This window comes from Lissotriton vulgaris, chromosome 1_1 (genome assembly GCF_964263255.1).
Source record: "Lissotriton vulgaris chromosome 1_1, aLisVul1.2, whole genome shotgun sequence".
NCBI lineage: Eukaryota > Metazoa > Chordata > Amphibia > Caudata > Salamandridae > Lissotriton > Lissotriton vulgaris.
In genome coordinates, this window is record NC_141685.1 from 258,416,622 (window position 1) to 258,431,443 (window position 14,822).

At 48.8% G+C, this 14,822-nt stretch overlaps 1 protein-coding gene across 1 annotated transcript in view; it reads left to right on the forward strand.

Annotated features, from left to right (window-relative positions):
- The window catches only part of LOC147746868 (HORMA domain-containing protein 1-like), a 1,271,881-nt gene that overhangs the window by 405,071 nt on the left and 851,988 nt on the right, over nt 1–14,822 (forward strand). Inside the window, exon 4 of the mRNA XM_086925061.1 lies at nt 5,370–5,433. Coding sequence (XP_086781187.1) covers nt 5,370–5,433 — 64 coding nt within the window. The remainder of the gene's footprint in view (nt 1–5,369; nt 5,434–14,822) is intronic.

The window sequence follows — 14,822 nt, forward strand, 5'->3', positions numbered from 1 at the left end:
GATGTCTCGTTTGCTAAAACTGAAAGCAAGGAGCAGACCATCATTTCATGGCAAGGAATCTACTCTGCTATGAAATCGAACACAAAGGAACAGGACTGTCTATTCATTTGCTTTTGTTTTTTTAGCAGTGGAGACCATGCCTTCCAGTGCAGCTGAAGCTTCAGCTCTGCCAATTAACCCCCTCCTGGGAAGGTTAACACTTAGCTCTTTGCAAGACAAAAGCGCAAGTGGTGCCTTATCTATTCCCCCCCACCCCGCCCCCACCCTCCTTCAGCCCTCGGTTACCAGAGCTCAATAAACAGATTCCCATTTGAAAGGGATGAAGACCTGCACGCCTCAGGACAATAAAAGACTGAAAGGAAAGATCTTCGTGTGGAGTGCGCGCCCCCCCTGAGATGGTGTGGCGCCCCCCTGGGGGGCGCGCCCCACAGATTGAAGTACTCTGGTTTAGGGGGTGCTGTAAACACTGCAAAAAGTTTACCACAATGCATTAGGTTAAAGGCGAACTGAGTGCTGGGATGGGAGGCAATCTGAACCCAGCCTCAATGAGCGAATGAGCTCTGATTGATGCACTTGCGCTCAGTGAGTGGTATAGAGACCTGAGAAAACATTGGACTTGTTGCTCTCTACTGATGAAGGACTAAATTCAGTAAAACCTTTCTAGAGATCTATAGTTGCACCAACAATGGTGAAAAACTAAAAACTACCTCTGAAGTAAATGTTATTATGGATAACATTTACCATAATGCATTGGAGTGAACTGAGTGCTGGGATGTGAGTTAATGTGTGCACACCCGTCTTTTGTGTGAAAAGACTTTCTTGAGGTAATGGGTTGACTTGCTCTCGTTGATGCACCTGTGTCCAGTGAGTGGTACAGAGACCTGGGAAGTCTTTGGGCAGCATTTCCAGCACCCCCCAAAAGACTTGCTGCTCTCTACTGATTTAGAACTAAATCCGGAAACGCTTGTCTAGAGATATATAGCACTGGCTGCAGCTACAAGGGTTAAAAACTGAAGACTACCATTAAAGTAAATGTTATCATATTCATGCATTTGGGAAAACTGAGTGCTGGGAAATGAGGCACTGTGCATCCACCCTCCTTTTGAATAAAAGGTCATAGATTCTTTCTCACATCTACTATTTCCTCTAAACAAAAACCTGACTATTGGGCATATGCATCAAAAATCGGTAATACAAGTCCTTATTAGCGAAAAATAAGGAATCACTATTAAGGACTCGCATACCGCGATGCATCAACAGATTCGGTATTAAATACCGAATCTGTAAAAATCGCTAAATAAATCCGAAACCAGATTTCGGTATTGGCGAATTCGCAAAAAAAAGCCTGGCGCTTCTGAAGCAGGTTCATGACATCACAACCAGGAAGTAACACAACCCATGCTTCATTCAGTGCCCTGAGGAGTTCAGAGGAGGAGGCAGAGCACAGGAGCTGAGGAGTGACACAGTGACAGCACAAACCAGATACTGCACAGCATTCCAGGATGGAGAAGGATGCACCCCAGGAAAAGGAAACGCCCAGGAAGAGGAAGCGAAAGTTTTCTGACAAAGAACATGAAGTACTCATTGAGGGGGTGAGCAGTAAACATGACAGGCTGTTTGGCAAGCTGTCCCTGAAGGTGCCTGAGGCAGAAAAACGAAAGATGTGGCTGCACATCAAGGAGAGGGTGAATGCGATAGAAGTCACCCACCGCAGCATTGACGATTTAAAAAAGAGGTGGTATGACCTCAGGAAAAGGGCAAAGGAGAGGATTAGAGAAAGGGTGAAGGATGCAGCTGGCACAGTAGGGGGAACATCGAATGTCGCACCAAACACAGCCCTCGAGGACCTTGTTGAGGCTACCATGAAGCCTGAAGCTGTTGTGGGGGTTACCCAATTGGACACTTCCGGTGCTGCGTCAGGAGGACAAGGTAAGATGCATGCCAGTGCAGATATGCAGCGTGTTGTCAACCCCTGCCCATTCCCCCATGCCAAACACAGTACATATATAGCTGTGCCTAACGCATATCCCCTCACCAGAGTGTTGCATCATGGGAGTTGTAGTCATATCATGAAAGAGTACATGTCTGACCCTCTGATGTGAATGAAATGAAACCAGCAGCACTGGGCTAAATGTCAGTCCAAATATGTCCTTTATGAAGATGAAAGTATGCAAAACAGATTCATCATGACAAAATAATAACAATGCACTGTTTCACACACAGACGCATCACCCCTTGATTCAGATGACAGCAGCCGCCTCGTCATCTCTGAAACCCCAGTGGTGACCGATGCTGAGACCCCTCAGGGACGTGAACCCACAACACCACCATCACCACCGCCACAACCATCACCACCAACACCACCACCACGGCGGACAACACCACCACCCGCATGGACAACTACACCACCATTACCAGTGCGGACAGCTAGACAAAGCCGCAGGGCAAATGTCCCCTCCCTGCAGGTGATGGAGACAGAGCAGAGGCCAGCAGCCACAATTGTTCAACGGCATACAGCCGTTACTCCCACCGCCCAAACACCTGCACGTGTGCGAGTCTGACAGCGGGCCAGGCCCCTGGGTAGAGCTGCAGGGAGATATGAGGATCCAACAGACGGGTACGGAGTGGTTGCGACACGGATGCTTCGTGTCCAGCGCCTGCAGGGGAGACACATGGGAGCTATGAACATTAACCTTTCCAAATTGTCATACAAAAATGGCAACATGACTGACGCTGTGCGTGAGATGACCACAGCCGTTGCTGAGGGCAACAGAGACATTAAACAGTGCCTGCACGAACTCACACGTGCTGTCATTGCAGGCCAACAGAGCGAGCGCCGGAGGCATCAGCAGAACATGCTCCGTTCCAATGCCTCCATTAGGGTCATCACTAATCTGTGCAACAGCACAGCTGTGCTTTCACGCAGGCCTGTGTCCCTGCAGGTTGACTTGGGGCATTATTGTGGAGATGTGGCTAAGTCCTTAGAAAGAGTGACCACTGCAGTGGAGCATCTGCAGTCTGGCACTTTCAATGCCAGCAGTTTGGGAGTGAGGCTGCTTTAAGCTTGAGCAGCATCTCTGTGCTGGAGGCCAGCGAGAGGAGGCGCAGTGCGCGTAGCGCCACAGCCACTGACGCACATCGCGGCGATGTGGAGGAGTCACGAGACAGGAGGCTGGGGGTTCTTGCCAAGCGCAAATAGCCATGTTCCATTGGCTCCTTGGCCATGGTGACGTAACCATGGGCCAACTATACTGCCACATGATACACCGTGATAACAACGGACATGTATACCAATATTTCTTTTTATTCTGCTTTATGTTGGCGTCTTATTCATCTGCACCTGACAGCTGCTCATGAGCATTCAAAATTTGCAAACAAGATCATGTTGTGATGGCTCATTCTTACTTTTCTCAGAAGTGATGCAGTGTGATGTATGTCCGCCTCCTTTGACCTTCTGCTGTGTTAGGCACGTGTGCCTGTTGGTGTTGGGGGGGGGGGGGGTTGCTGTGCACGTAAGTTGTCCTCTCCGTCCCCCTTCTTGTGGCAATGTTGTGCAGCATTGCACAGACCGCTATGATCCGGCAGCAGGTCACTGGGTCATACGGCAAGGCACCTCCTGTCTTGTGTAGTATCCGGAAGCGACTCTTGAGGATGCCAAAGGATCGCTCCACCACATTCCTGGTGCTGATGTGTGCTGTGTTGTAGCGCTGCTCCTGAGGTGTTGCTGGGTTGAGGTAGGGAGTGAAGAGATACTCACGCAAGGCGTAGGCGCTGTCACCTGCAGGGTGGGGAGCAAAGGGTTTGCAGCATGAATGCAATTATACATGTGAGGATGGAGTTACTGATGAGGCATTAGTATATACCTAGTAGGTGTCCCTCTCAAAATTCAACGTTGATCAGACGCCTGTGGATGCCACTGTGACGGAATATGTATGCGTCGTGTGTACGTCCGGGGATTTGGGCTACGATGTCCGTTATGATGTGCTTGGCATTGCACACGACCTGCACGTTGATTGAATGATATGACTTCCGGTTGCGGAAGATGTATTCGTTGGCTGAGGGAGGACAGATGGGGACATGCGTGCAGTCAACACATCCTAACACATGTGGGAATTGTGCCACCTGGTAGAACTCCCGTTTGGTGCGGTTCAACTGCTGTGGGGTTGTGGGGAAGGTGATGTGGCGATGTATGAATGTCAACATGGCATCTAGGAATTTGTGGAAGAAGCGGGATAGTGCACTTTGCGACACGCCTCTAGCTTCTGCTATTACCCCCTGGAAGCTTCCTGATGCCAGCAGGTGCAGGCTGCATAGCACCTGTACATGGGCTGGGATGGCGTTGGTCCTATGGGTCTGGTGCAGCAGTAGTGGTTCCAGCTCAGCAATGAGGCGCATGATCATAGGCTGGTTCAATCTATACTTCAGTTCCTCTGTCTGGCCCAACAATGTGATGCGCACCCTGAAGACCCTGTCCTGGATGATCCTCCTGCGCTGTGTAAGAGCATTGATTCTCCTCCTCCTAGCAAGCACGTAGGGGGCAGCCATTTTGATAGACATACAGGGTCTCCAGAGGCATATTTAAAGGGTTTCTGATTGTCTGCACCTGTGTTTTAATTATTATTATTTTTTTCCTTCCAATAACTTTACCTCCAGTTTGTGATTCCCCTTATTTTGGTCATGCAAAATAGCGATTTTGGGCATTTCCGGTATTTGCGAGTTTTGATGCATTTCATTGCGATTCTTTAATAGCGATTCGGTATTTCCGGAGGCTGATTTCTTTCTCGGTATTACCGATTGGCAAATTTGCGATTCGGTAAATTTCCGAGGGGATTATTTATAGATTCTTTACTTTAGTAGGATATGGGGTTGATGCATTGCATTTTCAGCTTTAGCGTTCGATATCGGCCTGTTTTACCGATTCGCTAATTTACCGGGAGGTATTTTGCTTGATGCATCTGCCAGTATGTGAGGTAAGCGCCAGTAAATAGTAGTAGTACAAGGGATCATGGGTACTGGAAAAATGGCAAACCTTTTTTTAAGTCTTTCAGCACAGGCCTATCAGGCTCCACCTTTCCTTGTTACTATGACATTAGACAGCAGGGTTTAACATAAGTGCTGCAATTTAGCTTCAAAATTATAATTTTTCTGGTGCTACAGAAGTCTAATATTCTGAAAATCTTGCCAAGTTAGGCTTTCAGAAAGTGATGAACACCATATTGACATCCTTTCTACTGATTTCTGGATATTTGTAAGACATGTTGAACAAGTGTTCCAGGGCCTCCAATACAGTGAGGATTAAATCAATGATGATTCCTATGATTTAGAACTAGCACTACACGCAAGTAACCATTTATTTTGTTTTCTTTCAGAACTTTGTCTTAAAATTCTCCGGGAAAACAGCGGGTACCCAAGAGCAGCAAAAATTGTTAAGTGGTATGTATTCTCTCTGATAAAATATGTATTCGTCTTGTACAGTTTTTCTAACCACATACAGTGCATCTGTCTCTGGCCCACTGGAATTACATAATTACATTTCTTTTTTTATCATTTATTTTATTGACTTACTTAGAACAAACAACTGTGAGACTCAGCATATCAAGTGTACATTGCACTTAACACTTGTTGTACATATATGAGACAGTAGGCATTAATTGAAGACAATACAGGCATCCAGTCATCAAGGTTAAGAATTAGACATACCCAAAAGCACTCCTCTGTAGGAGAGTAGGGTCTGCAATCCTATGATCACCCCCGATTTTTGCTTTTTGCTTCACTGGTTTACGACTTCTCTGGCTGTGGGCCTGCTAATCAGACCCACAGCCTTGCTGTTCTCTCACTAAATTGACACGTGTACCTTAGGTGCATTTACCAATTGGTACTGGGCCACCTTATCAGACCCTGTAACTCAGGGCATAGGTGTACCCAGGGCCTACCAGGGGCTGCAGCATGTATTATGCCACCCCTCACTGGCCATCTAAATCTGACACAACTGGCTGCACGACAGCTGTGGCAAGGTGGTGTAATCACCCCTTGCTGTAAATATAGTATACCTATATCTAACCCTAAAATGGACACTCGTATTCCTATCAGCCACTCCTATGGCAGGCCTTAACAATCCTGAAGGCAGAGTGCTTGGAATCTTGTGAGATGGTGCTCTGGCATGAGCTGAGCCCGTTTGCAGCTTGCGGAACCAAGTCCTAATAGCTGTTCCATGATAACGCATACCATATACTCTTGAGTGCATTATAATCCTCGCGGTTATATGCCAACTCTGGTATCGCTTTATCAAAACATGTCGAGTAAGGTGTCATACGAATTGGAATACTAACCCCTCGCCAATTCTGGCGACGGGGTTAGCATTCCACCCTTCTAGAGGGACACGACATGTATGTAACTGTGAACCCCGGTTAAAGTTAACTCGAGCCTCAACATCACAAAATGGATGCTGCCACCACAGGCACAAGTCTGACCACCTTCTGCTGGGAGTCCTTCCAGCGAGGAGAGCTTGGACAAAGGGTTTCCTGTCAGGGGCGGTGCTAGCACCATCCCAGACAGGGTTTTGTGTATCCTGGGTAGGCAGGGCTGAATAGGAAGGTGACTGCAAGTGGCACCCCGGTGCTCACTATGCATCTGCCAGCTAGAACCAGTTCCAGGGGCACACCAGCCCCTGAGCTGGGGAAAGTCCGGCATGGGAGAGGGGTGTAACCACCCCCCTTCCTGGTCCCACCCATGGGCAGGACCTAGTCCCGTACCAGCCCCTTTCTTTAGTATAAAGGTGGGAGCGGGGACCCTTCCAAATTAGATCATCTTTGAATCCTGAAACTACTTTCTACGAAAGGAACTCAAGACTTCTTCTTAAGATTTCTCCCTTGTGACTAAGGAGTAGTCACCCTGCATCTGCGGGCACCAACTAAGAACACTGTGGTTTGCTGCACGTCCTTCCTCCGGAACCAGACCGACCAGCATGACGAGACCCGGCTTCCCTGGCACCTCTGACCTCTACCTGCATCATCAGCCCAGCTGAGATTCGTGGGTGTGACGAGACCTCGAGGGACGGGCCATCTTCAGAACTGCACGACGCTTATCCAGCATGACCGCCGAGGGATTCTCGAGTGAGTGCTTTAGGGTTCGAGAAGCCCTAACCCTGAGCAGCTCCAGCACCGAAGTCCAGCCCCCCAGCATCCACCAGATCTGCGTGGGGCCCTTCTGCTCCTTGCTGCTCACTGCGTTGTCCGGCCACTTGCCTGCTGGCTTGTGGCCCTCTTGACGACGAACGACGACATCTTCCTCGCTGGTCTGGTTGCTCCAGACTGGCCCTTGCTCCCCTCCAACAGAGGAGCACCCCGGACCCTCCTGGTCCACTCCAGACGCCATTTTGAGTCCACCGCGTGGGCTTGCATTTGCCAAGAGTTGTTGCCCCAATCCTGGGTCCAGCGACGTCGACAGCAGATACCTTCGTGGGACAGTTCGCACCTCCATCCTGGTCGCCGACAACGCCTCCTGGTCCGAGAGACTGCAGAGCCCAGCGTCGCCCACTCACCTGGTCGAGGTGACTTCGTCCGGTGCCATTCTGGTGCCCATCTAATCACTGGCTAGTGATTCAGAACTTGGTTCCCTCTGCTTACAGGTATGCTTCATCATCGATCCAGGCTTGGATCACATCGAACTTCATCACTGGTCACCTGCCAGCAACTTCTTCTTTCAGGCTCCATAGACTGCAACGAGGATTCCCGACGTCTTTTCAGCCCTATGCAGCCACAGCCCCTGGGCTAGGTAACCTGAGCATTTCGGTGCTCCAGCATAGCTTAACTATCTAAGTGTCCAGATCCTTTTTCGTTTCAGCTCTACCTAGTCGGATTCGTCCGATAACACTAACTTTACGAAATCTAGCATCCATAGACTTTGTCCCGCATCCCGCGTGAGAGTGCACACTCTGCACCCGATCTCCCTAGGCCTCCTGCTCGTAATCTGAAGGTTCAGTAGTCCAGTCCTAGTGATCCTAAAGCCTTTGAGACTAGTTACTTACCTGCTAGTATTTCGCATTCCACTTTTTGTAGTATATAGTTTTTCGTGCCCCTCGGGCATTTGTGTAAATTGTGCGACTTTCAGAAATTCTTTAAGAGCTTTGTATTGTGCTTAGCGCCCTGTCCTCATAAAGAGTCCAGGGCTGTTGTGTTCTAAATAAATATCCTTTTATTTTCATAACAACTTGTGTGGTGTCCTTTCACTTGGTGTTCAAGGGGTATATGTGATGGTATAACAGTTGGCTTAACACGCCCTCTAGAGTTTAGCCTAAAGACTGCTCTTGTCCATGCTACTAGGATAGCTGGTCTATCAGGTTGACTTACAACCAATCATCAATAAGGGTTGTTTGGACTGATACATAGTGATCACTAGAATAGTGAGCACTGCATATCAGGCCAACTTCTCACATCCTCCACCCATGTGTTGTTGTCCGCTAAGTCCACATGTTATAACCGTGTCTAGCAAGAGGTTGAAACAATCACATCGACAGTGTTATTAAAAGTTATTGCAAATGTCTGAGTGTTCTAGCCCTGTGTTAAATCAGGTGTCTTGTTAAGATCGCTTGCTGAGGTGAATTGGTAGGTCTTGTATAATTCCCAGAAACTTTTCGGCCTATTAGGTGGGGGAGTAGTTTGCTGAAAAGGTCCGACTGTGTGCTACAATATGTCATGTCGCTCTTCCACTGAGTAATAGTGGGGAGTGGTCCACAAAACCAGTTGATCGCCACCCTACGTTTGTCCATCAGCAGTCCCATATCAACCCACCGTTGGACCCCCTTGGGTATTAATTTGGAGTAGCCCGGTAATGCCAGCGATGGGTTGTGTTCTAGGGCTAGCTTATTAATATGACCTAGTTCCTTGAAGGCTGAGACCCAGAAAGCAGAGACACCCAGGTAGGGTCAGGCCAAATGGAAGAAATCAGGTAAGTGGGCTTTGCAGCGGTCGCATGTTGTGCCATCCTGTAATCCGTATCTGTGCAATCTCTCCGGGGTGTAATATACCTATTGAGGTATTTAAAGTGTACCAGTCTATGCCTCCCGTTAAGTGAGATACTTTTGGTACTGGTGCAGCAGTATGTCCACATAGTGTCATCTATTTCTATATTCAAGTCCCGCTGCCATGCCAAACAAGCCTTGGTGTAATGGTTCGCTCTGTATAACATGGATAAGTTAAGAATGGTGGCTATGATTCGCTTTGGGGGTTTTGCCTGTATAATGTGCGTTAAAGCTAATAGTTCTGGGGGTTCGAGGTATTCATCCCCTAGAATAGCTTGCAGCGCGTGTCTAGTTCTGTGGAATTGGAATTGCATCAGAATGGTAGGTTTCTGGTTCATTGGAGCTAAAATTATCCAAGGCTTTGGATACCCTACCTTCAAACAGCTCGCCCACTGTTTGTATGCCTAGTGCTTGTGTGACCCCCCTTTCTCTGCACGGTGGCAGCCATGTGCACCAATCTACATGACCCCTCTTGCCAAAGTGGTGATATCCTTTGGATTTGAGGTGCTGTCGTACGCCGACGACACTCAGATTATGGTCTCTATCACTCAGTCGGTCAACGATTCAGCCCTCAAGTTCAGATCATGCATGGAGGCAGTATCCCAATGGATGATTCGGAACTTTTTAAAACTGAATGGGGAAAAGACAGAGGTCCTGATTTTGGGGGGAAATCAGAAGATCTGGTCTGACGACTGGTGGCCGACCTCCCTTGGGGAATGCCCCCGCCCGGTCTCTTCTACTAGGAATCTTGGAATCCTGATAGATTCTGCACTTTCCTTTGACCTTCAGGTCAATAAGACTGTATCCACCTGCTGTGGCATCATCAGGACGCTAAGAAAGATTGCTCCCTATTTGTCCCCGGCTGCCCGGAAACAAGCCACAGTTGACAACTTGAAATACTACTGAGGCGGAAGCCGGTAGTCGCTTGCTTTTAAAATTTGATCTTTTGTGTATATTGTGTGATTTTAATACCTTTTGCACTGTGTAAATACCTTGGCCCTACCTGTGCTACAGCTCAGCGGCAGACAGCTTGTCGCTTCGCTCGTAGAGCACATCGCGTTCTGCCGCCATTCCTGGTCGCCGCCAGACACGCCCACCGCGCCTGGCCAAGCCCCCCCCCCCGCCCAATTGGTATAAATTACGCGCCAAAGCGCCAGCGCCCATTGACAACTTGAAATACTACTGAGGCGGAAGCCTGTAGTCGCTTGCTTTTAAAATTTGATCTTTTGTGTATATTGTGTGATTTTAATACCTTTTGCACTGTGTAAATACCTTGGCCCTACCTGTGCTACAGCTCAGCGGCAGACAGCTTGTCGCTTCGCTCGTAGAGCACATCGCGTCCTGCCGCCATTCCTGGTCGCCGCCAGACACGCCCACCGCGCCTGGCCACACCCCCCTCCTACGCACCGACACCGTCTATAAATCATGAGCCTCTGTCGGAAGCGCAGCGGACGAGCGCAGCGGGCGCGACGAATGCGCGCCGAGGGCGCGCATAAGGCAAGCTCGTCTGCGCTCGTCCGCGCCTCGGCAGCGACCGCAGCGCTCCCCGATGCTCCTGCCCTCTTACCCACTACCAGCCTTCCGTATCTGACACGTGAGTCTCTACTCTTCCTTAGAGACTTTGCTGAATGTCAGGTCACTGCCTAAACACGCCAATGAAATCTCTCAGCTTATTGAGAATCACCACCTTGACGTATTGTTCATGACTGAGACCTGGACCCACTCCGATTGTAATATAGATCTGGACTGGGCATGCCCACAAGATTTTAAAATCTTGCATCTCCCTAGACCCAAGGGTCGGGGTGGTGGAGTTGGCATAATTTACAGAGCCTCCTGGTCCATAAAAACACTTGACATGGACCCAGTGGCTGGTACGGAAATACTTGGTCTTTCAATCAACTGTCTCTCCGGAATAACCTTCACGGCTGTAATATGTTACCGCCCGCCGGGAGCTTTTAATTCTACACAGCAGCAGTCGCTCCTTACGACTCTTACCAATATGGCCACTTCCCACAACAAGTTGATTGTTCTGGGTGATTTCAACCTTTGGCCCAATGGCAGTCTGGACTCTGCTCTAAACAATCTCTTACTCTCCTGCGAAGGCATGGGACTCTCTCAACTGGTCAGTAAACCCACACACTCGGCTGGAAATCAGCTCGATCTAATTTTTTCCTCCCCCCAGTTAGTTTTCCTGAGCGACATCCTGCCTATGTGTTGGACCGACCATGCTCTTATCAAATTTCACATAGCCAGCGGCAGAGCCAACAAACCGTCACTCAGTGCCGCACCTGACCCTCTGTATAGAGATTGGAAAGCCTTAGATAAACGGAGACTGGCCGGCCCCGTATTCGAGGTGGAAGACAGCTTCTCCACCGCCCGGTCGGTGGAGGACAACTACATGTCCTTCTGCACCAAGATCACCAATACCTCAGAGCGTCTCGTCCCTCTGAAAAAATGCAAACCAAGGAGAAGAGCAGCCGCCCCTTGGTTTAACGACTCATTGAGAGCCCTTAAGCTGGCCTGCAGACAATCAGAGAGAAAGTGGAGGCAAGGCTATCTCGACTCCAATAAAACTCTCTGGAAAGACAACCTTCGGGCGTACAAAACTGCCATTGTCCAAGAAAAGGCTAACTACTACTGTTCTACTATTACCAACGCCACCAACAGTTCAAAAAGTATTTTTCAGATACTTAGAAATCTAACTCACCCAGACTGTGCCATGTCGACGCAGCCTCCCACCCAAGCCCTTTGTGATAATCTGGCAACTTTTTTCATTAATAAAATCAATATCATTATTCAAAACTTGAAGACCCCCCCCTTACTGGGAGATGCCAACACTCAGGGAGCCAGCACTAGCCCTCATGACTTGTCGCCTCGATCCTCCAGCTTGACGGCTAGACTGCGAGAATTTTCCAAGATCTCTGAACCCGAGTTTGAAAACCTGGCGCTCGGAATCACCTCGGGTTCTCCGCTCGACCCTTTGCCTCCAAAAATTTGGAAAAGCTCTGGAACAGAACTTTTTGGCATCCTGCGCCAAATATGCAACCAGTCTCTGCAATGTGGCTACGTCCCAACTCAGTGGAAACAGGCGCTTGTCACTCCGCTCTTGAAGAAACCCTCCCTGAGCCCAGATTGTCTCTCTAACTATCGACCCATCTCCCTACTGCCTTTCCCTGTGAAAGTAGTGGAACGATGGGTCAGTTCCTGCCTTTCCATTCATCTTGAGCAGAACAACCTTCTAGACGATCTCCAGTTCGGTTTCCGCCCTGCCCACGGCACCGAAACTGCGGTTTTAACAGCCATGGAGGATCTTCGCATGCGTGCAGACAGGGGCCAGCCAGTAGCACTAATACTGCTGGACCTGTCTGCCGCATTCGATACGGTCAACCACAGGACGCTGCTGCTGAGACTCAGGGAAGGTGGTGTGGAAGGCACAGCTTTGCTTTGGTTTCACTCTTACCTGCAGGACAGGAGACAGGCTGTCTCCCTCCCCCCATTCCAATCCGCCTTCTCACCTGTGCCGCAGGGAGTTCCCCAGGGATCTTCCATTTGTCCCATCCTTTTTAATGTGTACCTTAAACCACTGATCACATTAATTAAGTCATTCGGGTTAAAAACAATTAATTACGCAGACGACACCCAGCTCATTCTCTCCTGGGAAGGAGAAGACTCCATCTCTCTGACCTCCTTCCATGAGTGTCTTAGAGAAACGGCTCCATAGGAACTCCCTTCAATTTAACGCCTCCAAAACAGAGGTTCTGTTTTGTGCTGGCACCACTCTATCTCGCCAGTTCCCGAATGACTTCTGGCCTCCTGAGACAAGGGAGAAACCTAAACCTGTCTCCTCGGTCCGCAACCTGGGGGTCATGCTCAATAACAAGCTGAGTATGGAAACCCAGGTGGCAAAAACAGTGGGGATCTGCACGGCTTTGCTACGCTCCCTGCGAAAAATTATGCCACTTCTCCCTGCACAAGCCTGGGCGTTGGTAGTCAGGTGTACGATTCTGAGTCGCCTTGACTACTGCAACGCCCTGCTCCTTGAGTCCCCTGTCACGTTACTGGACCGGCTGCAACGAATTCAATCAGCCGCGGCCAAGCTGGCTCTTGGCTGGTCGAGAAGGTCTTCGGCCACAGCGGCACTGGCCGAACTGCACTGGCTACCCCTAAAGCAGCGGGTGGCTTTCAAGTCCCTTTGCATTGTATTCAAGGCTCTGCATGGACTCGGGCCCAGGCCCCTGCAAGCCCTGTTTCTGTGGTATACTCCTACCAGAGATCTGCAATCATCCTCGGCTTATCTGGTAAGGGTGCCCAGATACAACAAAGCCAGAACTGGGGGTAGATCCTTTAGGGTCGCAGCTGCCAAATTATGGAACAGCCTGTCCATTTACATACGCCAGATCCCTCAACTTCTTCCATTTAGGAAGTGCATCAAGACCTGGCTTTTCCCTTAGACCTCCCCGCCTTTACATACTTCGGTCTCTTCTTCAGTAAAGTATTCTCCAGCGCCAGGAAGCCTGCAAGGTATCAGCTGCGCTATATAAATAATTAAAATAAAATAAATAAATAAATAAGTTGCCTTGGTTTCTTGAAGGCTTGATTACTGCAATGCCCTGTACAGTGGCATAAATAAGAGCTCTGTCCATCGTCTCCAGATGGTATAAAATGCTGCAGTCAGGATGGTTGTGAACCTCCAGAGGCTTGCCTCAGTAACTCAGGCTAGGAAGAATCTCCACTGGCTTCCTGTCCACTCTAGGATCTCCTTCAAACTCCTCTGTTTTGCCCATAAGGCTGTCTATGGCTCTGGCTCGGTAGGCATTAGGTCCCTTGTCTGTGCCTATACTCCCAGTAGAACACTCCGCTCTGCCTCTAAGAACATGCTCTCTGTCCCCAGATTTTCTAGAGCTAAGTGGGGTGGTAGAGCCTTTTCCACCTTGGTACCCAAGCTATGGAATTCCCTCCCCTCAGAACCTACCAGTCAATCTTCACTGGTGATCTTTCGCAGACATCTCAAAACGTGGCTTTTTACAAAAGCCTATCAGTAATCTCTGGATTGGGCACTATGGGCCCGATTCACAGAATGAACTTAAGACTAAATCCTAAACTTACTACTATTTTGGTATTCACAAAATGCACTTACTCATTTCGGTATTCATAGAAGGCACTTGCTCATTTCGGTATTCACAGAAGTTAGTAGTCCTAACTTTAGGACTCCTAAATGCCTTCTGTGAATACCGAAAGTCTGAAAATTAGGAGTTTTTCTCAGTTTAGTAGTAGTTAAGTTAGGACTCCTACTTTAGGACTCCTAAATGCCTTCTGTGAATACCGAAAGTCTTAAAATTAGGATTTTTCTGAATCTAGTAGTAGTAAAGTTAGGACTCCTAACTTTAGGACTCCTAAATGCCTTCTGTGAATACCAAAAGTCTTAAAATTAGGATTTTTCTCAGTTTAGGAGTCCTAAAGTTAAGAGTCCTAACTTTACAACTACTAAATTGAAAAAAATCCTAATTTTAAGACTTTATAATGGATTCTGGCCAGTTGACATGTAGACCTATCTGAAAGAAACAGGTTAGTATTAGAATATCCCCAGGCGTCAGACTGGATCCGGAAACTTTTGCGTAGCAGTACCCTTGCGTGTCGGTAGGCATCGTCTGCGGCTCCGCGTCCGTCGTCTGCGTCGTTGGCGCCGGGATGACGTTGCCGGAGTACTTAGACACCGCCCTCGTGCGCTGACGTCGGTTCCTATTTTTTCTGCGCCAGCCCGGGAACAGTGGTACCCTTAGTCATTTTTTGACTAAACTTTTTC